Source organism: Heliangelus exortis, chromosome 2, assembly GCF_036169615.1.
Source record: "Heliangelus exortis chromosome 2, bHelExo1.hap1, whole genome shotgun sequence".
Taxonomy (NCBI): Eukaryota; Metazoa; Chordata; class Aves; order Apodiformes; family Trochilidae; genus Heliangelus; species Heliangelus exortis.
Window position 1 is genome coordinate 132,556,173 of NC_092423.1, and position 23,849 is coordinate 132,580,021.

Consider the following 23,849-nt stretch of genomic DNA (forward strand, 5'->3'; position numbering starts at 1 on the left):
TGATCTGACTTTGATTTCTTCTCCCAGGCAAAACAAGCCCAAGAATGCTGTATTTAGCTTGTTGTAGAAATATTCTTTTCATGTATTTAGGTAATTACAATAGTTTTATAAGTTCTTGATGAATTTGGAATGTTAAAGTATTTCCAAACATAAATTTATTTTTGTTTTAGCTGTCTGTTGCTTAGTTTTTATTTATTTTACATTTAATTTTGCTTTGACTTGTGTTTTTCCTGGTGTGACACAAACTGAAGCATTCCGACTATAAAGATTTTGCAGAGTTCTCTAGCTGTTAATGCATTCTCTAGTTTTCAAATGCTATTTTAAAAATATTTTTCCACACAAAAAGAGCACCACCATAACATTGTCTCTCTCTGCAGAAAGAGAATGGAAATAGGGGGTAGAAGAATCCTAGGCTCTAGCTGGTTACCATACAGGAGTAATTTCCTGGTTTTTGGTATTGGTGTGCTGGTTTTTTGTTTCGCCAAAGCTATACAAAGGTTTTACCTGCTTCCATCTTCTGGGTTGTTTCTGAACTTTTCAGATTTTACTATGCAACAGACATTCCTAATTCCTCAGGGTGTTGCAGGCAAGCAGGATTGCTAATGTCTTTTTCACAAAACCTGAAGCTAAGATTGACTTTACTGAAGGTGCCAGGTATTCCAGTGGCTGCATGCTGTTCTCAAAACAGAACATTCCAGTATCTGGCATCCCTGTGCCTAGAATGTGGGAAAAGTGATGCTTTCCAAAGATTCTTAAGTAGTACTAGCAAACTTTGATTTACAATAATGTGCAGTAAGGCCAACAAAGAGAGATGTGAGCAGTTTCACTTTTACAGATTGAGTAATATTCTTACTATTTTAATTAAGTTTGCCAGGATTTGCATGTTGCCTGCCTGTTGCCTGGTATTTTTGCTTGCTAAAGACTGCTGAATCTCTACAAATGGGGTATCCTGGGTCCAGCTCTCTGAGTGCGTTTTTTTGCGCCTGTTTTGGAGATACTCTAATGAGTCCTTTGAAGCTGTCTCATTAGATGAAGGTGACCCAGTCCAGAAGATTGTACCTAAATCCATTAGTTTTATCCACATTCTTGACCAGCTCTAATCAGTTTTCTATATTACCCAAAATCTGAATTACCCATATTATCCTTGGCAAGAATTATTTTTCAGTTGTTCTAGCAGAGCCCCAAGGATGTCTCAATAGAAAAGAGAGTGACTTCTTGTTATACCCTCTCCCTGAAGAGGGTAGAAAAAGAGAAGTCCTCGGAAAAGAGAAGTTCCAGGTTCTGTGTTTAAAGCTGGTTTGTCAGCCAGTGAGCCAGTGACCTGGTTCAGCAGGGCTAGCGAGCACCTGGGCAGCCCACTCCAAAACCCTGCTGAACAATCATTTCATCTGTAACAGTCATCTGTATTTGGCATATCTGGAAGGCAGAGGGCCATCTTCCAAGCTGGTTGCTGAGGCTGGGATTCATGAGTTTCTAGCATGTGAAGAAATGTAAGCCTATGACTAATAATTTGTGCAAAAAAAAAAAAAAAAAAAAAAAAAAAAGGTGTAATTTGGCAGTTACAGTGTACCTCTTGCAAATTTTATGTGTGGAATGGTTGGTTTTTACATGGATTTGAGGCAAAGAGCTTTCGAAAGATAAATTTTTAATAAATACAGTAGCATCTAACTTACAGTTTATTCTGAAAATGTGTATTTCAATGTATAATACAATATACAAGATAATATAACTTTCTGTCATAGCGAGCTAAATTGAAGCTAAGCATGTAGTAACCTAGCTTTGCTGTTTTTTGTTTTCCTCTTGCATATAAAGCCCACTAGGGAGCTCCAAAAGAATGACAGTAACAAAAAGAAGTAAGTAATAAGGCATCTCAATAAGCCTGATTTGCCTAGTATTCTTAAAAAGATACTGTTCTTTGCTTTTCTTACTTTTTATCAATAAAACGTCATATAAGAAGCCTTTGGGACTGTTGATTCCAACTGTGTCTATGTCTGAGAAGCAGTTTTTTATACTTAAATCATATTAATATTCAGATTTAACTCATGGTTTCTGATCTGGCTCGATAGTCACAAATTTAACAAGAAGAAATTCTGCATTCTGCACCTGGGATGGAGTAACTCTGGGCACCAGTACAAATTAGGAGAGGAGTGGGTGGAGAGCAGCCCTGCAGAGAGGTATCTGGGGGTCCTGGCCAGCAGCGAGCTCTGCTGCGTGGCTTGTGTCACTGATGGATGGCAGCCCCTGTTTCTTTCTCACCATCCCGACACTCAGGTACTCACCGAGTCAAACAGCTGTGTCTGCCAAATTAACATCAGCGATTATAGTTACAGCAGATTCGGCACAATAAACATTTTAGCCTGGTGTATTTTTTTAACGCCTTCTGTGTGGGACACAGGGTCCAGCCCGGTACCGGCATCGGCACCAGCACCTTCTGTGCAGCACCAGCAGCCGAGGCAATAGTTCCTGTGGGTCAGGATGGCCGAGCGGTCTAAGGCGCTGCGTTCAGGTCGCAGTCTCCCCTGGAGGCGTGGGTTCGAATCCCACTTCTGACACTTCCTTTTGGGGCACATCTCACCCCTCACCACGGCTCGCCTCCTCCTCACTCTCTTTAGCAACCCACATCTCTGGGCAGGACTCACACGCACCCCTCGCACCTTTGCTGCTCACACCAACCGGGGACCTGATGTTGTCCTCCTGAGGGAGGGACCTGCCTGTATTGCAGCAGTGGTCCCCAAACTCAACAACTCCAAATGCTCCATCCTGCACTCTGCACAGGGGAACACAAGCCACAGGCGTCGATGGGGAGAGGTGTGCCTGGAGAGCAGCCCTGCAGAAAGGTACCTGGGGCTGCAGCAGGCTCAATAGGAGCCACCAGTGTGCCCAGGCAGACAGGAGGGCAAACTGCATCCTGGGGCCATCAAGCACAGCATCACCAGCCTGTCAAAAGAAGTGATGGTTCTTCTGTATTCAGTGTTGGTGCAACCTCACTTTCCATTCTACTAAGATTTCTTCTAGTTTGTTACCAATATAACCTTTCTCTTTAGGAATTCTGTTCTCCCACCTTTTTAAGATGTTATACTCTAACCTGGATTATTTATTGGCATTTAGAGCAGCAAAGCTGTAACAGTGTTACAGTTTTTCCTGTACTTCTGCATGACAGTGTGCATGATCATAGTGGTAAAACATTGCATTCAGACTTCCTGCTGTAGTTTTAGTTTCAAAAGGCCCTTTGATCCCATGGGTGATTGATGGACTAGGTATTTAATTATTTCTTATCAGTCAAACCTTAAGTCAGATGAATTTAATGATTTTTCACAATAAAATATATGGGAAACTGGCTGAAGCAGTCATAGAACACATTAATAAATTTTTTTGGAGAAGTATGATATATTTTTGAGTTTCCAGAATTTACAAAGTGCAATACACAGAATGATGAGCTGTGTAGGAATGCTGCGGAAAAAAAAACCAAAAACAACACAGGAAAACAGAGAAGAAGAGCAAACTGGATGTTAGCTATTGATGTAGACTGCTGGAAGGAATGAAAGAAATACCAAACCAGAATATAGAACCAGGGTTGTCATGTGTTAAATAATAATTTCTATCTTACTTGGTTCTGCGTGCAATACTGTCTCCAGTTTTCGGCATTCACATTTTAAAAATCAAATAGGGATGAGCAGAAATCTAGCAAACATTACCTCTAGGAAAAATGGAATTCTAAGGGGATGTTTGACCTAAAGAAGAGGCACACTGGAGAGAAATGAGAACAGTACTTACGTGAAATGCTTTTGTGAGAGAATAAATAATTGTTTTCTGCATCTTCTGGGAAAACAACAAATAATGAGCTTGAGTTGTGGCAAAAAATATTTTCAGGAAAAGGTCTGTGATGTTTAGAATAGCATAGTTGTGTTTCATAACAACGTAACTATAACATGTTATAGTTAGACAAATATTTATTAGAACTGGCTTAAGTAGATCTCTTTTTGCTTTGGGCAAAATAAGTTGTTTCCTGATGACTTTCTGCCCTCTTCTGTGTTCACTAGATTTCTGACATCCCTGTGACTCACTGATTCTTTGTTCTACCTGTCAGCCAAACCCAACCTTAGCACAGTTGAGCACATCTTTGGATGCCTTTAGGTTTGGGGTAATTTCCTCTTTTCCTGTATATTTTTTTGATGACTCTGTAAAATAATATAATGTGTCTCCTAGAAATTGTTTCTTCTGTGAAAGGTAATTTTGTAACTTCCCCACTTACTATTGATTTGGTTCTGTTTGGGAAGGAAAATGGTAGGTCTTGCTTTGTTGGGCTTTAGAAGTGGAAAGTAACAATGTGACTGCAGTCAGTGTTCTTCAAAATACCACTGGGAGAGAGAAATTAATGAACATCCTCTTTAGGGGCCACAGTCATATATGAGCCTTTTCTGTTACAATAACTCCACCTTAGCTTCAGCTTTGCTTGGTGGGATGGAAGCCAAAAAGTGGAATGCTTTAATTATTTACAAAACTGGAAGCGTAACCTTTAATCTAAAAAAATGGTTCCTCAGTTCTTACAGATCTGGACCAAAAGGTTTGCAGCCTATAGTCTGCAGCACTCTCAGATCTGATCTCAGATGAGAACTTCACTGTGGAGTCAGCTTTCTTCTTGAACAGAAGCGGGAGACATAGCAAAACTGGAGATATATAAACTGTGAGAGGAAAGGAAAATAAGGTCTTGTTTTATATTTTATATTGTTTTTATATTGACTTTTTTTACTTAGTGGCTTTCAAAAGATAGGATAAATACCATTGATATCAATAAATGAATTGCAGTGGGACAACCGTAGTGATTATGAATAAAAGGGATTTTTTGTTGTTGATAAAACAGAAATAAATTGCTAGACATGACAGTTGATTCAGGGAGATTTTAGTAAGAGAACTGCCTGAGAAGAAGCATTCGTAATACAGTCAGGAAAATCTGCACTAACATAACTTGGGCTATGCTCTTCTACCAGCTAATGACTAAGCATAAAAACCTTCATATTGTATTAAGTAAATGCCATTCTCTTTTTATTTTCATGCTTTTGAATATCACAGACTAGATTAAGTGAAAGGGCTTGAGTGCCTATTTAATAAGAAACAAATGTTAAAATTACTATTTTATATCCTTTAGTACAGTTAGGTTACATATTTTCTTTAATTTTAGATGTAAGTAATTATCACTGGAACTCCAGTTAAAATGAAAATCAGTATTGTAGCATTAGTTTAGAAGTTAAAATGTGAAAAAGTGAATCCGTATATTTAAGGTCAATCTGCTACTTCTGTTGCCTATAGTGTCTGTAATTAAGTGCAAAATAAAACCATAGAGCCTTGTTTTATGATGATAGCTACTAAACTCATGTGTGTGACATACTCTCTTTTGTCTGTCAGAGTTGTACTCACTGCTCCCTTTTGAGTTAGTCCAGGTAACCACAGCCAGAGCTGCTCCCTTTCCTCATTCTCCAAAGGTTTCTATCTTTGTTTTGTCTGACTAGAGACACAGGTCTCTGTAATTCTCTTCCCTGCCATTGATCACATTTAGGTGGCATTATTTTATTCTGAGGAGAGAGGACTTTTATGTATTATACAATGCAGTGCTTGTGAAATACTGAGCTGAGCTTACAGTACTGCTGCATTTCATAATAGTGTAAAATAGTACAGGAAAGAGAGCAACTCAACTGCTTTGGTGCCGGGAATTTCTCTCTCACTAGAGTCTATTTCTGTGGAATTTCTTATGATTTCTGCAGTCCTTATAGAACTTTCTATATTTTGTCTGCAGCATTAGCAAATGATGTATAGAAATCTGGTAACACAGTTTGTCAAATGGCTTGTAAACAGATGGAGGTGAGACTGTTGTGTTGGGTTTAGGTGGCAAGTTTTAATGGTGAGGGAAGTTCAGGGGTGGCTTCTGTGAGAAAACACTGGGAGCAGAGCAGTCGCTCTGTCTGACAGAGCACGTTCCAGACAGCTCCAAGATGGATCCACCAGTGGCCAATGCTGGATCCACCAGTGGTGCTGGGGGTGCCTCTGTGATAACACATTTAAGAAAAGATAAAAAAAGTTGTGTGGCAGCTGTGATAGACGGGTGAGAGGAAAAAAAAGAAAAAAATGAGAGAAACAACCCTGCAGACACCAAGGTCAGTGAGGAATGAGGGGAAGGAGGTGCTTTGGGTGCCAGAGCAGAGATTCCTTGCAGTTTGTGGAGAAGACCATAGGGAAGCAAGCTGCCCTCCTGCAGCCCATGGAGGACAACAGTGGAGCAGATATTTGCTCTGCAGCCTATGGAGGACCCCGTGATGGAGCACGTGGATCTGCTCTGGAAGAAGCTGCAGAGAGCTCACACAGGAGCAGGACTTTGGGCAGGATGTGTGACCCTGAGGGGGTCCTGAAGGAATGCATCCTGTGGAAAGGACACGTGCTGGAGCCTCTGTGAGGGAGCCCAGGCAGGAGCAGGAGAACAAACTGAGGAGGAAGAACTGTCAAGACAAAACACTACAGGCTGAGTACAACCCCCTTTCTCTGTCCACTTGCATTGAGGGGAAGTAGAAGAAGTAGGAGTGAAGTTCAGCCTGGGAAAAATGGAGGGGTGGAGAACAGTGGATATAAATGTGCTTTTATTTCTCACTCTCCTACTCTGTTACAGTTGATTTGCAATAAAATTAAATTAATTTCTCCCAGTTGAACCTGTTTTGCCTGTGCTGATAACTGCTGAGATGTCTCCCTGTCCCTATATTTAGCTTTTTCATCTTCTATCTTATTACCCTTGGCCTGTCGAGGGGAAAGTAAGAGAGCAGCTGGGTGGACACCTGGCAGCCAGCCAAAGTAAACACATTTTTTATTTTTTATTTACTGCTTGTAGTAAATTATATTTATTTATTACTATTTATGGATTTTAAACTTCAATGATCATTTGAGAAGTTTTGACCTAGATGCTGTCTTTGACTTCAAAGTCTGCTCATGAAACTACTATTTCAGAGTTCACAGATGCTTTCCTTGTGGCAGTGTAGCCGGTGCTTTAAGGTACATCATTGAAGTGATTTAAGTTATTATGTTTTTTTTAGAGTAAATAATGATTCTTAAAGATTTTTTTTTTCTGTAAGAGGGTAATAATCTGATTAATTTCAGCTGCCTGATTTCACTGTAGTATTATGTGCTGTTATATATGTACAATTGAAGAGACAGTAAGCTGAGGGGTAGTATCTAAAAGCCAGGATGGGCCTGAAGAGGGTAAGACCTCACTTGCTACTGGAGGAAATTTTGTTGTCAAGGTATGTTTGAAAGCAGTAGCCCACCTTCTTCAAGTGGTGTTGGTTTCTTCAGTTTTGAGAAATGTTAAGTCCATGATCTTTTGTTGCCTGTTTGGGATAGTCTTCATTTTCCCAGAGAGAAGTGTGGATAAATAGCACTGACTTCACATCTCACAGCAGCTGGAAATGAACCATTGCATCAACCACTTCTGTCTCAGTAGATTTAATTTTGTCATTAATGTTCATTGACTTCAGGTGAGCTGTTGGATAGTGTTGGTTTTTTTGTTTGTTTGGGGTTTTTTGCCTGTTACTATTTTCAGTTGTTCTGCTATTATTTTCAGTTATTTTTAATTATTTTTTTAAACTATTTTATGTTTTCCTGAAATACAGTAGGCTTTATAATTCTTTGTACGTGCAGAGAAATAACAAAATCCTGATCACTCCTGGTTGCTCCCTGTCTGTGTGTTTTCTGTCCACAGGCACATCTGCTATTTAATTAAGAATAAATAATTTATAGTCCAGCAATTGTGCCTAGAGAAGGAGAAGCTGTTGGTTTTTTTTCCTGCTTCAGATTTCCATGAAACTTAGCTTTTATGATAGTGTACAGAATATAGAGGAATGTTGCCTGAAATCATAGAAACTGAAGCTATGTGTGCTGTCATGAAGGTGAAGGAGGGCAAAATACCCAGGACAAATGGCTGTTTATATTTATTAAATATTTATTAAATATTTTAAAATATCCTATTTAAAAGTCAATGCATTTCTTAGCACCCTCACAGAGACCATAGTAGGAAATTTTTTCTCTTCTGCTACAGTAGTTGTGTTTTGCCTTGAATTACCTGCAGGCAAAGGTGGATGATCTAACAGGGAATGAGTGACAGAGCAAATCTCTGTTGCTGCTTTGGATGTACTCTGCAGATTTTGTGGCAGAATCTACACTGAGCTATGACACAGGAAAGATGCAGACACGTTATTGTACAGTGTAGGAGAGGAAGAAAAACAAAACAAATGGAAATGAAAAATATTATGGGGCTTCAGGGATTATATTGTTTTAAAGAGTGAAAGATGGGGGTTTAAAAACAAGAATGAAAGAAAAACTGTCAGGTGAGGTCACCTGAGCTGTCACTGGGCTGAGGAGGTAAACTGGAAGTTCTTTATTACTGTTGTAAAACATCAACTATTTAACTTCATTTTGGAAGAAGAAAACATCTGAAAACATTAATGAAAACTGTATGATTCAAATTAAAAGCACACAGCAGACATAATTAATTTTCAAAGAAGAAACTAAAAGTGTAAGAAGATTAACTGGATTACAAATGTTATCATAATAGACAATAGTATTAGAACATTGGCAACTATGTTGTTGCTGTAAATGATTGTTGAAAGATGGAATAATTACCATAGTCAAATATTTGAAGTTAATTTCTGTATTTCTAAAATAATTTCCCTTCATGTATCTGAAAAAAAACATAAGTACATATTAAAAATACAGAATTAATACCTCTGAATGTCCACAATTTTGGCTGCCCTCCTAATTTACAGTAGACAAAATGAGTTATTTATTAAACACTTGATAGTGAGCTGACCTTTGATCAACAACAGATGGCGATTTGGTTTATTTTAGCCCATTGGCTGTTAAAGATTTAATTTACATTTTAGTTAAATCAGTCTTTACATTAGGAACTACATTGTGTTTTTCTCTAATTGTAGAAGACTTTATTTTGTTGTCTCTTCTGCTATTATTTCTCATTTAGTTGCTTAAGGAGCCAGTAATGAGTTAGCTCCAAGAGCTGCCAAACTAAACCTTTAACCATTTATTTGAATTTTAAGGTATACATCCTTCAAGTGTTAAAGTAATTGAACAGAGCAGAAAAAAACCAAACCAGACTATACAAAGAATAATTGTGTTGCTGTTGTGTTGTTGAAGTTTTTTCATTTTGAAGTGGTTGGTTGTGCAATATACTAAAAGGGCTGAAATAAATGATCTGAGGTGGAGTTTCATAGAGCTTAATGCCAGGAGTAATCAATCTCACTGTATCCAGTGGCCATTACATTTCTTCCGCTTAACCCTTTGTGCTCCCAATATCTTTGACTAGATATTGTTTGTGGTTTTTTGAAGCATACTTTTTGGGAAGATATGGTGATCCTACCCAGGTATCCTATATACTGCACTGCAAGGGGCTACTTGCTGTAAAACCTTTTCTTAGATTGCTTTGTGCCTTGGTTTTTTTGCACTGCTTTGAAAAGTATTTGAAAATTAAGGTGTAATTTTCTTCTGTATATATATTTTTGATGTATCTACATATCACCCAGCTCCTTTAAGCAGTTCCAGACTGTTACAAGATATCTACAGGAGAAAGCCACCTTTTTCAAGACAGGGGCCAGGGAAAAACACTTGACATACCAAAAATGTTCTACCATAGGTGATCTTGCATGGTGCTGGTTTTTTTTTTCACCTTTTAGTATCTCTAAGGATGGTTAGTTTATCAGAATGTGTTTTTCTAAGTGCCAGCAAATGAAGAACTTTTCATAAGGTATACTATTTAGGTTTAATTCTGTCTCATTGAAACACTCTGAATAGCAAGTTTGTGTATATGTTTTTAATCTCTGATGGCATTTTGTTTTAGTGGGTGATTTAGCTGAGAACAGGAAAGTGTTTGTGTATTATTGCATCCTTTTGGAAGGACCCATCAACACAGAGGCCCTGCCTTTGGGGTGCAAGTATAAAGAACTTAGAGTGGTATGTTTGTTAAATATTGTATGGGCACTTCGCAGCATATTTCTGAAGTCTGAATAATGTTTAAGAACATTAATGTTCAATGTTTAAGATTCTTTAACCTCACTAGTTTTTTGTTGTTGTGTTCTTTTTTGTTTAAAGTGGTTATGATTGGCAATATACAGCAGTAACTGGTTTTGGTAACTGGCAAAATATTTTTTCTACTGAGTGATTGCTTTGCAACTAAAATAGAATTAGGAATGTTTCTAGTTAACTTCATGCTTTGCTCGTCTGTTGATTTGTTTCTCAGCAGTCTTTTTCCAAAGATATCTTGAACTAACTGGATACCATGTCTTGGAATTGTACTTTCCATCTCACTGCAACCATAATACGTGTATCAAAAGCCATCATATATTGTCTTTATTGTGGCAGTATATCAAAACTTTCCTGAAGTGTAAAAAAAGTTTCATCCCTCTTAGGTCTCATCATCACTTCATCATACTGTAACCTCAGTAAGCATGACCTGTTCTGTGTAAATCCATGTTAATTTTTACTTGGCTCAGTAATGAACTAGAATTCTCCCTCGTTTCTATTTTTTTATAATTTTTTCTTCACTTGTTTGTTGCTTTTTCTTCTTCTAAAAAAAGTAGAACGGTGGTAATAGACTTGCTTTATATGCTCCAATGCTGTGAGTACAGGAGTCACTCCCTTTCCATTCTTTAAGTTATTTCTTTTGAACTGGTTAAATTCTATGTATAGTTCTTTTTATTACAAAGGTAACAGTTTGCAAAATTTTTGCATTTGGTTGTGTGATGTGATTCAGTTTTTACCATTGCCTGTGCAAGCTGTTTTGTTCTGCTTTTACTTTTCAAGGCTTACTGTGCATAGTGGTGTTTAATTTCTCAGGTCTTGCCTGTGTAAGCACACTGGAGGCTGTGTTCACACAGGCCCTTGTCTAGCCCAGCTGTAGTTGTCCAGTTAGCCAGGGGCAACAGCTGACTGCAGGCTTTATCTGGGTGAGACTCCCCACATGACTTTGCAGTCACTGTGCTTATCAGGAGTCAGTTATCCAACATTCAAATTGAAAGTTTGTCAGTTGAGGCAAAAGCCGGACTGGAACCTCACACCTTCCATTCTTTTCCTTCTTTTTACAGATTCATGGGATGCAAGCTGGAGCATAGGAGGTTCTGTGTAAACATAAGGAAGAGTTTTTTTCAGTGTGAGGGTTACAGAACACAGAACCAGTCTGCCCAGTGAGGTTGTGGAGTCTCCTCTGGAGACATTCAAACCTGCCTGGACGTGTTGCTGTGTGACCTACATGAGGTGATTCTGCTCTGGCTGGAGAGTTGGACTTGATCTCCAGAGGTCCCTTCCAACCCTTGACATTCTGTGATTCTGTGATGGCATCACAGGATAACTCAAGTTAGAGGGGACCTCAGAAAGGATCTCATCCGTTCTTCAGCTCAGAGCAAAGTCATCTGTGAAATCAGTCCAGGTTGCTCAGGGCTTTATTCAGACAGGTTCTCAAAAGCTCGAAGCAGGCAGTCTGCACAACTGCTCTGGGCAGTCTGGTCCATGGCAGAGCTGTGCTCCTGGTACACAGCACCACCAGACCTCACTGCAAATAGCCCAGCTCTGTCTTCCCTATAACCTCTCTGTTGATACTGGAAGGAGCCATTATGTCCCCTGAAGCCATGCCTTCTCCAGGCTGGAGCTTCCTAGCTTCCCCAGCCTCTCCTGACAGGGCAAGTACTCTGACCTAATGAGGCTGGGAGCCCTATTCTTTACTTGCTCCAGTGTGTCTGTGTCTTTCTTGTGCAAAGGGGAGGGTGCAGAACTGGATGAAGTATTCCAGGAATGGTCTGATGGTCTCTGAATAAGGGGGGATGGTTCCTTCCCTGTATCTGCTAACCATGCTCCTGCTAAGAAATTATGGGATGCTGTTGTCCATCTCTACAGCCAGGGCACGCTGCTGGCTTGTGCTCATCTTGTTGTCCCTAGGCCCTTTCCGGCCAGGCAGCTCCCATCCTAAGCCACTGCAAGAGTTTCTTCCTTCCTGAGTTTCAGACTTTGTATTTTTGTGCTTGCTGAATTTCATAAGGTCCCTGTCAGCTCATTGCTCCAGCCTGTCCAAGTCTCCCTGGATGATAATCCTGACCTTAAGCATATCAACTGTTCTCCCCTAATTTGGTGCCATCTGCAAACTTGATAATGGTGCAGTCCATTGCCTCCTCCAAGGAAAAGAGCTTCTTTTGTCATTCTGTATGAACATTTTATGCTATTTTATCACTATAATACAATTGTTTCTTAACAGAATACATTTTTATTCTCAGTACTTGTACTCAGCATAGGTTTGAGCAGTTGGTGTGAATAGCAGTAAATTATGCTTAAATACATCTGTTGCAAACTAAAATGCTTACTGAGTTTTTCCACCAGTTTTACTATATAAAATGTCATCTTTAAGACATCATTTTAGAAATCACTGTTGCTACTAATAAATGTCTCATTTTGGAAGTCATAGCTTTCAGAATACATATCCAAGCAGATAAGAGATATTTCTCATCTATTCCAGTGCAAAGGAAGTCTTTGTACTTTCAGCAGCCTTTCTTAGCAGGTTGATGTAGAGAGAAGAGCAATGGTTCTCCTTGCCTGTTCTGCCACTTTGCCCTGGGAATAGTACTTTCCACCAGAGAGGGGGAGGTTCAGCTGAAAGGCAGTAGCTGACACTCAGTTACCCATGCTAAGCCAGTCAAATGGTATGGGAAATATTTCAGGGCAAAAACTTTCTGTGCAAGGGGAAAGATGTCTGAAGTCCAAAATAAAGCTTTGTATAATAATTTTGGTGTCAATATTTGTTTTTTTTATTAAAAAAAATTATATAATTGTACCGCAAGGAGGAGGAAGGTGGTGCTGCCAGCAAAGTGCTGACATAGGTACCAACATATCCAACACTTCACTCTTCTGACTTTTGCACCAGTCACCTTCAAGGGAGGATGCTTCAGCTACTCAGTAATTTTATACCTGTTGTTTTTCCTTCAATATTGTGTCCTGTTTTCTGGGAAACTGCAATACCTTATTTAGTTGCCAATGTTATTATTTACATCCAGGAAAAGCCAGAAAGTGTCAAAGCCCTTTAGTTAAAGTTCTCTCTGAGCTGCATATCTGACAGTGCAGGCATAGTTTAGGCTCCCAGTTAGCCTGACAATCACAAATAGGGAACTGGAGTGTGGTTTCCCAAGATACGCACAGAATGTGCATGCCCCAAATCCATTAATTTTCAATTAGTGTGGACACTTGTCTTGCTTAAAGGCTTTAGAAATTCCTAATCAAGACAGCTTAACATGAAGCATGCATTTGTTATGCTTTCCATGTAAAGAGACTGATATTAGTGAGTAATAGGGGTAAAAATTGCATAGGAAAAAAAATGTACTTCAGACTGTTGATATTCGTGCTGCTTTCCAAGCTGCAAGGCTGTGATTCTGAAACAAGAGGGCATGGAAAGGAAATCTGTTCCAAGGCAGTGTTAGGGATCATGTAGCCACACAAATCCAAGATGGGGTGTGCTCAAGGGTGCTGAAAAATCCAACTCTTATCTTTGAAAAGTCATGGCAACAGAATGAAGTTCTTGATGAGAGCAAAACAGCAAATGTCACAGCCAGCTAATAACTAGTGAGGTCTCTCTGGGTTCAATAATGGGACCAACACTCTTCAGCATCTCCATTAATTATATCAGTGATGGGATGGAGTGTAGTCTCAGCATGCTGGCAGATGACATCAAATAGCAGGCAGCACTCAGTGTGCTGGAGGGCAGTGCTGCTTTCCAGGGGGACCTGGGCAGGCTGAAGAAATGGGCTGACAGAAACCTCATCAAGTTCAGCAAAAGAAAATGCAATGTCTTGCCCATGGAAATAGAATAACCCCGTGCAAAAGAATGGGCTGGGGACTAGCTGCCTGGGAAGGAGTTCTGCAGAAAGGGGTCTGAGGGGCCTAGTAAATGGCAATTTGAATGTGAGTCAGTGTCCTTACAGCAAAGAAAGTCACCTGCATCCTTCAGCTGCATGAGCAAGAGTGTAGCCAGCAGTTCAGAGAAAGATCCTTCCCCTCTATTTAGCATTTGTGAGATTCACTGGAATACCATGTCCAGTTTTGGGCTCCCCAAGAGCAAGAACAGTGTTTATTTATGGAGACCAAACCAGGTGGTCAAAGGGTCTGTGTCAAATGGCATATGACACAAGGCTGGATTGACTCAGACTTAAGAAGAGATGGCCAAGGGGAGACCTTAGTGTTATCAGTGAGTACCTGACTGGAGGATATAGTGGAGGTGGAGCTAGATTTTTCTCCGAGGTATACAGTGATATGATAAGAGGCAGTGGACACTAGTTGTAGTATAGGAAAGTGTTCTTATTGTGATGATGGTGAAGTACTGGAATTGGCTATCAGGACAGGTTGTGAAGGTGCTCAAGACTCAACTGGACATATCCCTGAGAAATCTGATCTGATTACATCTTTGAGCTGAAGGTTGGACTATGCAGTTCCTCCTGATTTTATTATACTATTATTCTGTATTTTTTCATAATTGTGTATTTTATATAAAGTTTGAAATTTCTTTCTGTTCAAGTAATAACATTTGCTGAGGTCCATACTTAGTAGGCCCACCCCAGGAAATTTCTAACTTATATTAATGAATTATTTCTGGAAAAATTACTAATTTCCTAAGGGAGCCATTCAATGAATTGAGCACCACTGAAATACAGTTAAGATGTAAATTTATGGAGCTGTGTTCAGACTGGCAATGCAGGAAGAGCTTGTTTAGTTGCTTTTTGGAACCTGAATTTCACTTGAGCACATGAATTCTCCTCTCAGAGGCCAGGGCTTTTAAATGCTGCACCACCACGTAGCATTATACCCAACTCTTCTGTTAAGTAACTGCTGACAACCTCAGGTTTAAGCTCTAGCTGTAGGATTTGGTCTTAGGTTTTTAAACTTTTATCTTCTGTTTGTTAACCATTATATTGTTTTGTTAACCTTTGTATTTGCCAGGTATTCTCTGAAGTTGTACTAGAAGATATTTACTAATCTACTTACTGTTCAGGATATTAAAATCAAGGTCCTGAATTGCTTGATCTAAAAGTCTCTTTCTTATCCAGGTCAACAGGAACAGCCTGTGCAGAGCAGTGCATTCGTAAATGTGAAACAAAGCCACACAACCATGTTTAACACCAAGAGGTCAGTTTTTATCTTTTTTTCTTTTATTGTTATACTTTCATCTCCAAAAAAATAGCGTGGCTGTTGTGAATCTGATCTAAAAATTTTGCATTCTCTGAATATATAATGCACAAAATACATCAGCTAGATATATTGCTCCATTATATTGCTTGTTTTTTCTTCATCTCTGGTATACTTTAATTGACAGGTATGTGGCATACAGGCCATGTAGCTCAAAAACAAATAGTGTCTCCATTGCTTTATGGGTCACAGCAAGAGTGCCAAAGACGACACTTTGCTGCTGCTGGAGAGTATTCCTCCTGCTTTCTGTGTGTGGAAAATAACAGCAGGACAACAAAACTTGAATGTAAGATAGGTTCTTTTCTACCATTTTAGGGAATGCATTGAATATAAGGTAACCTCCATCTCTTACTTTGCATGTTTCTGTGTCATTCTCCAAATACCAGAGAGGTCGACATGTTGAATCCATGAATTCAGCTTCCTGCACTCTTTAAATACTCCTCTTAAGCATCAGGTGGTGCAGTTGTGCTCCCGTGTCTGTCAGCAGACACCACAGGTTGCTTCTCCTGCTGAAGCCATGGCAGCACCTGAGGCACCTTGCCAGGTTCCAGCTTCTGTACCTATGGGTCTTCCCCAGGCGAGTGTGATTTATCTGTGGAACAAGATACCATATACCATTCATCCTCTGTGTGAATTCCCTGGTTTTCTTGCTTGTTGGTAGGCTTTTAGGTTTTTAATAACAAACTAGACAAGGACTTGAACACTTGTGCTCCAGTCACATGGCAGCCTAGTGAAATGTTTGCACCATGCAGTAGCACAGTACCTTTAACCTGGTACCTGAAAAAGAGGCTCAGTGGGATTGGCTGGTTTACCCTTAAGAAGTAGCACATGTGAAGCAGCATCTTGCTTGCCTGCAAAGAAAAATCAACATGGTTTTCTGAGGCATCAATTATCACACCAGCTATACAAGGCTTCATGAAAATGAAACTTTAAATCTTTTTTTTAGGTAAATACAGAATCTATTCTTTGTCAGTATGGTGAGCTTAAGATAACTATTGCTGAGGGTATAGTAACAGAACTGCAAACTTCCCAGTTGAGGATTTCTGTTTGGAATTGATTGCCTTCGAAGAATATTATCACTCAAGTTAACCATTCTGCTAAAAGAATTAAATTATTGCATTACATTATATTCAGATGAATTAGTTATTCTTTGCCACTGTCTAATGTTACCCCATATGAACTCCCTTCTGGACTGATCTAAACATATTTTTTAATCTCACAATAGTTCCTTTATTTTTTTTACCATTATTAAGCAGTGGCAAAATGAAGAATTTGTGCAAACCAGGTTCATATGTGGAAGTTGCTCTGCAAAGCTAGGCCCCCAATAAGCTCATCCTCAGGCTTTGCAATAAACTCTGTTTATTTACCACTGGCATCACAATGTTCAGGGGTACTCTTAACCTGTGGTTATACACACTCTTCAGTTTGGAAACTTCTTGTGGTATAACTCATTTAAACTATGTCCATGCAGCTGGAGAGTATTTCTCCTGGATGGTATGCTCAGTTCTCTTTTTCTTTGCTAGCCTAGATCAGAGTGCTTCAAAAGAAGCCCTGTGAGACAAATGTAACCCTTCGTGCCAGCCATTTGGTCCCTCAATGAGTTTAGCAGACTGAAGCAAATGTGAGAAACAGGAGGTGAGAAGTATGAGAACATTTGCATAAGTGTATATGGAATCTGGCTCAAACTCTGAAGGTGCATCCATTTGTCCCTTTTTTGAGAAGCCTTGCACATGGCATATGTTTGAATTGGCATTGTGGATGTTACCATCTTTCTCCTGTGAAGTGCACAGAATACCACTCTGGGTAGTTAGAAGTTAGCTGCCACATCAAAGTCTGTCTGAGTTGTCTCCTGCTCTCAGTGTGTGATGTCTCCTTCCTCCTCCATTGGTTTGCTCCTGGAGAAGGTCTGTAGACCTAAGAGAGCAGCCAGAGCTTGTGTTGCCAGTGCTTAGGCTGTTGAGGGCTAGTGTTACTACGTTTACTCAAGCAATTTGGAGGGAAGAAAGAAAAGAAAAGAAAAAAAACAAAAAACAACCAAACCAAACCAAACCAAACCAAAAACGGGGAAAAAGACTGATTTCTAGGCACCCTGATTGCCCTGCTGTGAACTCAGAGTTTATTTTTATTGTGGTCATCTTTGTGAAGAGCATTTTCTTTATAGGGTGTGACTCCAGCCTGAGTCGCTGGTGGCTGATGCAGCTTCTGTTGTGTCCTGATGGCTGCTTTGGTGCCTGGTGATGGATGGCCAGGCTGTGTGAGTGGCAGTGATGACAGCTTTGGCCAGTGGGCCTGGAGTTTCATAACACAGCAGTTATTTCTGGAGGCAAATAGTTTCCTTTCCAAATCATTCCCATCAGCCTCTAAAGTGATAGTAAATTTTCTTAGGCCAGGGCTGTCAGCAGCAATTTAAGTCCTGGGATAAGTGGAATAGCAGATCTTTCTACAGTGTCTGCCTATTTTGGCATGATTATAATCTTAGATGATCACTAAGCTGGGCAAATAATGTGACTGGTAGAGAAGGAGGATGAAGAAATTTGGAAAGGCATATCAGCTTTTTGGTCACTGGGAGTTACTGGCTTCCTAATCTCATATCTGATTTTGATTAGAAAGTTAAAGAAATACCATTCATTTATAAGGTCCTGATATGAACAGACTGTAGGGTTTTCAAGATAATATAACCCTAGATTACTTTGGTTTTTTCTCCTTAGCTGCAGAAAGGCTATGTTTAAACATGGTTTCTAAATTTCATGGGTTTTATTAGCATTAGCCCTGGACTGTTCCTATGTTTGCTCTTATACCTCTGCAAGGTACTAAAGCATGGCCAGCGGATGGCCATGGAACTCTGTCCATTACTGAACACTAAGAGGTTATGTCTGTTGTTTTATTTGGGATTTTTTAAGTGTAGAAAAATAATTACCTGCTTTGATCTAAAATCACATGATTCTCACTTTCACCTTTCTTTTGCTTTTTAATTGGAATTGACAATACTTGAATGAAGCTATAACAGGCTTAGTCTCTTCTGCTCTGTTATGAAATTAACTTTCTTATGTTTAAGTTTATCTTAATTAATTAACATTTTCTTAGTTGTATTTTTACAGAGGTCTATTTTACAATAAGACTCTATGCCACTTTGAGTAGAGCCTTTCAAAATCATTTGCATGAGCAAACCAGTCAACATGGCATGTATCTTTTTGTTAGAGTTATCTCAATTTCTACACCAATTCCATGCTGCAGGTGTAATATTCAGAATTATTTAACTCTCTGTTTCTTTGCTAATATCTTGGAGTTTTGTAAAAATGTCCAGTTATTAGTTGCATATTTTTAATTACAGAATTACACTTGAAATTCAGTTCTGACATTTAATACCATAACTTCCTCCTTCAAAAGTGGCTGACACATCTCAGTGACTGCAATATTTTTTTTTTTCTGTCCAGAATGTGTGTTTATTTACTTCTCCAGTTGATCTCAAGCTATTAATACCTAAGCAAAACTGCAGACACCTTTTAGGGCATGTTTCCAGTTCCTTCATGCTTTAGAGGATTCAGGGGGCACAGTTTCTGAGCAAGAGAATTAAGATATGTTGGGTATGTGGCTCAGCTCTTCAATAAACAGTGATATGTACCCTGTCACGCCCTGTTCAAACTCCTGCTGAAGAGCAAACCCATGGCATTTCTGAATTCAGTGGAATTATTTTGCTCTTATTCTAGAAATCAGGATTTCACCAAAATTTTTGAACAATACCGTTTCTCAGTAGTATGCAGAATGAGGCAAGTGTTGTTTGGTTTGGCTTTTCAAGAAACACATTTGGAAGAAAAATATGCCAAGGTATAAACTGAAGGTCAGTCTTGCTGAATGATGAAGTCAGTTGAAGTTACTTATGCCCCAGTGCAATCACTTTTTCCTGCAGAGGAAAGCATGAAGATATTTCACAGATAATATTGAACTTTTCCTCACTCTCAGATTTTGTGCTAATCTTGGGCCTCTGTGCCCTGCAGGTATCTCCAGATGTTGATACGTTTCCAGTCTTGGCAGAACTGCATGTGCTAGGTTCCATCTGTAAAAGTAACTTTGTGACATTTCTCTCATTTTTAGGAAATGAAGTCTGTAGATTAGAGAATTATCAATGCTGCCACACATGAAACCTAGTCTCAGTTTTAAAAAGCTCTAGTTTAATTTTTAACTTCAACGTGAAAGGCACAGTCAACACCTCACAGAAGTAAGTGATGATATCTCAACTCTGCTGCCTCCTTCACATGTAAGAATAGCTACACTACTGGTCAGAAACACATTTTCTTGTGGGGGTTGCTTTCCAGATACATCTCCAAAACCTTTTTAAGCAGAATTGCTACCACATAATGAGAGCTGTTGTCATGTCCTGCAGACTTTTTCAAATGCTTCTGGAAATTACGTATTTTCTCTGTTTCTTTGGATGCTTTTTTTTTTAAACCCTGCCCACAGTCATGGCACTGTATCAGAGCAAAAGGCTTTTCTCCCTGTGTCTTTATTTCCTAACAAAAATGCCATTAACCTGGTATAAACCAAACCTTGTTTCACAGTGTGGTATGTCTTCATCCTACCTGTATGCATATAGCCCTGGGGTTACATTTTCAATGTGGTGAATAGTAGATATCTGCACAGATCCTGTTGGCTGCTAATAGGATTTGCTCATGCTGCTCCCTGACATCTTTTTAAACACTCATACTGGTGATTTATTTTATTACAGTGTTACAGGAGACACTTTGCAAAGTGTATTCTGATTCTGTATTCAGCAGCATGAACCACTCCGAGGGAAAGGGACCAAGTACACGGCTGAGTCTGTGCTGTATTGCCACAGAAAGTGGACATAGGTTGTTGGCTCCATATTTATGTGGTCATAAATTGCCTGTTTTGCTGACACTTTAAATGAAGGAGAGCATTAGCACTGCTGGTTTTCTGGCAGGAAGCCTAAGAGGAACTTGGTATGCCTTGTGTGTCTAGCTAATGCCACTTCCATGGAAAGTTTTGATTAAGTACTTTGTGTATTGAGAAGAAATCAGAGGCACTTGGAGGAAGAAAGCTTATCTGCTCCAGACTCATTGAAGAGTAATTTGGTGAGAGCACTAAATGACTTTCAATTAATTGAAAAATTTTTGCTTAAATATTGCCAGAAAGTACAAGAAAATCAGTCTGAATGGGAGACTGTAAATTAATCTGTAGATCTAATCCATTCTCTCCATACTTGCTGGAAGATGTCACAATAATACAAGTCAGAGATGTTGGGCTTCTGAAAATAATCTGATACACTGGATTTCATTAAGCTCCCTAATTGTAATTATCAGAACACTAGAAGCTGGTTTGTCTACAGCTAGTATCTTGATTTGTCATTTCTATACCAGTTTCTAAGCTTATAAACATCCAATAATTCTTTGTTAATACAGGTATAATTTTGATAGCAAATCTTGTATAAGGTAGCCGTATTAAAATCATAGATGTTGAAATTGAATTTATTGCATGGGAATTTTAGCTCTGTTCCCTGGTTCTCATAATTATGGGAAGAAAATTGACTCAGTTCTTCTCAGATTGTCTAGAAGGATTGCTCTGTGAAAAGAGCAGTTCTCAAGAGCAGGAATATTTCTTTTACCACTAGTTACAGTGCATGATTTATTCTGGAATATGCTTGGTGTATGAGTCATTGTTCTAGCTGCATTATAGCAAAGTCAGGAGGGCCAACCCAGGTTTGTACAGGGCTTCTTGTGTCATGCTGTGTTCTCCTTAATCCCTGTAATCTTTTTATGGCCTCAGTAGGGTGTGACTTCCACCCTTTTATCCATCTTTCAACCAAGATAGAAAATCTGCTTTATTACTCACTTAGTTTTGGAGCTTTCTCAAGAACCTATCCAAAAATGTAAAAAACTCTGTAAGGCCCTTGGGATGACCACACAGTGTTAGTTTTGTCCCTATTTGATCTTCCATCTTTAACACAGCTCTAAGATACTCTTTGCAATAAGTAACCAGAGTGAAAGCACAACACCAGCACAACTTTTGAAATGGCCAACCCTTTTGTTCCTCTGTATAATGAGTGAGTGGTCAGCTCTTCCTAGTAATCTTATTTTAAATACTTATTCTCCTGTGAACTGTGCTGTCAGATGAAACATTCCCTCACCCCAGAGCCTCAGGTCTTTTTGTTTGTTGCTTATCATGGACAAGGTTGTTTTCTAAACACAGAATTCTAGGTCTGATTTCCTAATGTTTTTCTCTGTTCCTGCTGCTGTTTATGAAAAAGTGAATCTGAAGACTGGAATAGATAAAGCTTCTTTCTTTATTCTCATGAATTCTGATGCCATTTCAGAGGTATATATCAGATGGGGAGTCTCGTGGGAAGGGGAAAAATGAGTGCAATAGATGCCTCATAAGAGCAAAAATGCTATTTATGAGGACAGTTCCAAGACTGGAAGATGCCATCAAAAGGTTATTTACCTTTAAGCAAGTCATTGCATTTTTCCTGAGTTTTTCTAATGTGAAAGATGAGAAATAGTTTGGCATTTATTATCAAAAACTAGTTGTAAACAGAATTACCTCTGGGTATTACTGAGCAATGCTAGATGCCTCCACTGCTACTGAGAGACAAAGAAAGGAATCCTTAAGGAAAACATGGGGAAAGTTCAGAACCCAGAAAAATTAAATATCTCCAAATATTTCAATTAAAGTAAAGACTGCTATGGTCTCAAACCCTTGGTGAGATCATTACTTCACATGAAGTTAGAGCAGTGGTCCCATGCAGAGTGGAGGGAGACATGAGACACATTGCCCTTATTGTAATCCCCACCCCACAGATCAGCCTTGCACACAGCCTCAGGCAGTGCACAGGCAGGCTCTGGAATTTGTTGCAGCATCATGTGAATTCTAAAAAGTTCAGAAAATATAAGATAAAGCTTTTTTTCATGTGAAGGTGGTCAAACAGTGGAACTGATTGCCACAAGGTTGCATGGTCTCCATCCTGGGAGATAATCAAAACCCAACCGGTTATGGCCCTGAGCAGGCTCTGAGCACGAGGACTGGAGGATCCCCTGAGGTCCCCAGACAGCCTTGGTGACTTTTAAGTCAGTTGCAGGCTATGAAACACAAAGAAATGGTTCCACATTATGAATCCTCTGAACCTCAAATTCCCAGAAGCAGGAGAGTTTTGTCCTACTGTTTGCCACTGTCCCTATTGATTTGTCCCTTAAGGCTGGTTTTGGCCACCATCCCAGAGGAATCTGAGCTCAGCTGACCATTGTCCTTATCCAGCATGAATTTTCCTGTTTGTGTTTAGAGGATACTGGGCTAGACTGCAAATAAGGGCTAGGTCTAATTATGGAGGAGAGGTTGCTTAGGAGAGGAGGGTAAAGCAATGCAGCTAAACCTGTGATCCATTCAGAGAAGCCAAGGAGAAGTCCTGATTCTTGTTCCTTCTCTGGGCGTTGTAACTCAGGGCAGAGATAGTAGAAATCTGGCCAGTGCCAGTGTCCCCAGCCCAATCCATCTGGACTGCTGGTGCCTCTCAGTGCAAGGCAGACCCTGCAGTCACCTCTTCTCTGCCAAAACTCAACAAAGCTTCCTCTCAATTTTCACTTTGTTTAGTCCAGTTGTTGGGGCCCTGACATTATCCAAAGAGCAAATCAAATTGACATTTGTGACATTTGACCACTGGGCAGCTGGGAGGCTGCAATTTGTTTTATAATAACTACTTAGTTTCACCTGTTTAATAAATAGGATTATCACATTAACAGGTTACATCTTGTTAAGATGTGTGAAAGGTTTGCCACAAAATCTAAAGGCCACAACAGGAGAGGCCAAAAAAGGAAAGACTTGACATGTGATACTTCTGAAGTCATAAATGGAGATGAAACAAAGTAAATTAAATTAGAAAAACCAAGCAAAACCTCCAAACCCCAAAGACTGCTGGTTCTTCAACTGTGAGTCCTTCTTGTCTTTCTTTATAAATGTCAGTTTCTTTATAAATAAACATGTTGCTCTTTTAAAATAATTGCTGATGACTCAATAGCTCATCTTTATTATTGTATATTTTAAATATGCAGACTTCAGCATGCCTATATCTGTGCTCTTTGGGGGAAAAGTAAGTCTTTAATCATACTCCTAGCTAGCCTTCCTTTCATCTGGTAGTTTACTTGCTTTGACAAGTGAATATAACTTTGTGAGATCAGTGGGGTTTTTTTTAGGCTCACTCACCTACTTATGTAACTTCCCTTATGTAGAGATTGTAATTGTAATTTTTAGTTTACTTTAATGGACACCAGTCAGATCAAGAGGCAGGTTTATAGACAATTAGTTTATTTATTGTATTCCACTTGGTGTTTATAATAATCACTCCTGAAACTTAAATGTTTCTCATATAGAAAGGGATGTAAACAAAATTTTAACGTGACAATGCAGAGGGGTTTTTTTGTTACTGTTACTATATAAACCCTGCATCAAGTACCAAGTAAAGGATCCTGACACTGCTGTTGCTTAGGGATCTTCTGCTTTTCCCATTGCTGATTGCCACAAGGCTGCAATCTAGCACTACCCCTTGCTTTAGTGAATGAGAAAGAAAGGTGGGAAAGCATGTA

General features: G+C 39.3%; 1 protein-coding gene and 1 non-coding gene across 5 annotated transcripts in view; both read left to right on the top strand.

Annotated features, from left to right (window-relative positions):
- Positions 1 to 23,849, top strand: part of OXR1 (oxidation resistance 1) — a 251,657-nt gene that overhangs the window by 21,673 nt on the left and 206,135 nt on the right. For all 4 annotated transcript variants that reach the window (XM_071738198.1, XM_071738188.1, XM_071738195.1 and 1 more), the window contains exon 2: positions 15,123 to 15,201. In XM_071738198.1, the coding sequence (XP_071594299.1) occupies positions 15,185 to 15,201 (17 nt within the window). In that variant the 5' untranslated portion in view covers positions 15,123 to 15,184. The remainder of the gene's footprint in view (positions 1 to 15,122; positions 15,202 to 23,849) is intronic.
- Positions 2,470 to 2,552, top strand: TRNAL-CAG (transfer RNA leucine (anticodon CAG)). The gene has a single exon. It is a non-coding gene; the product is annotated as a tRNA-Leu (tRNA).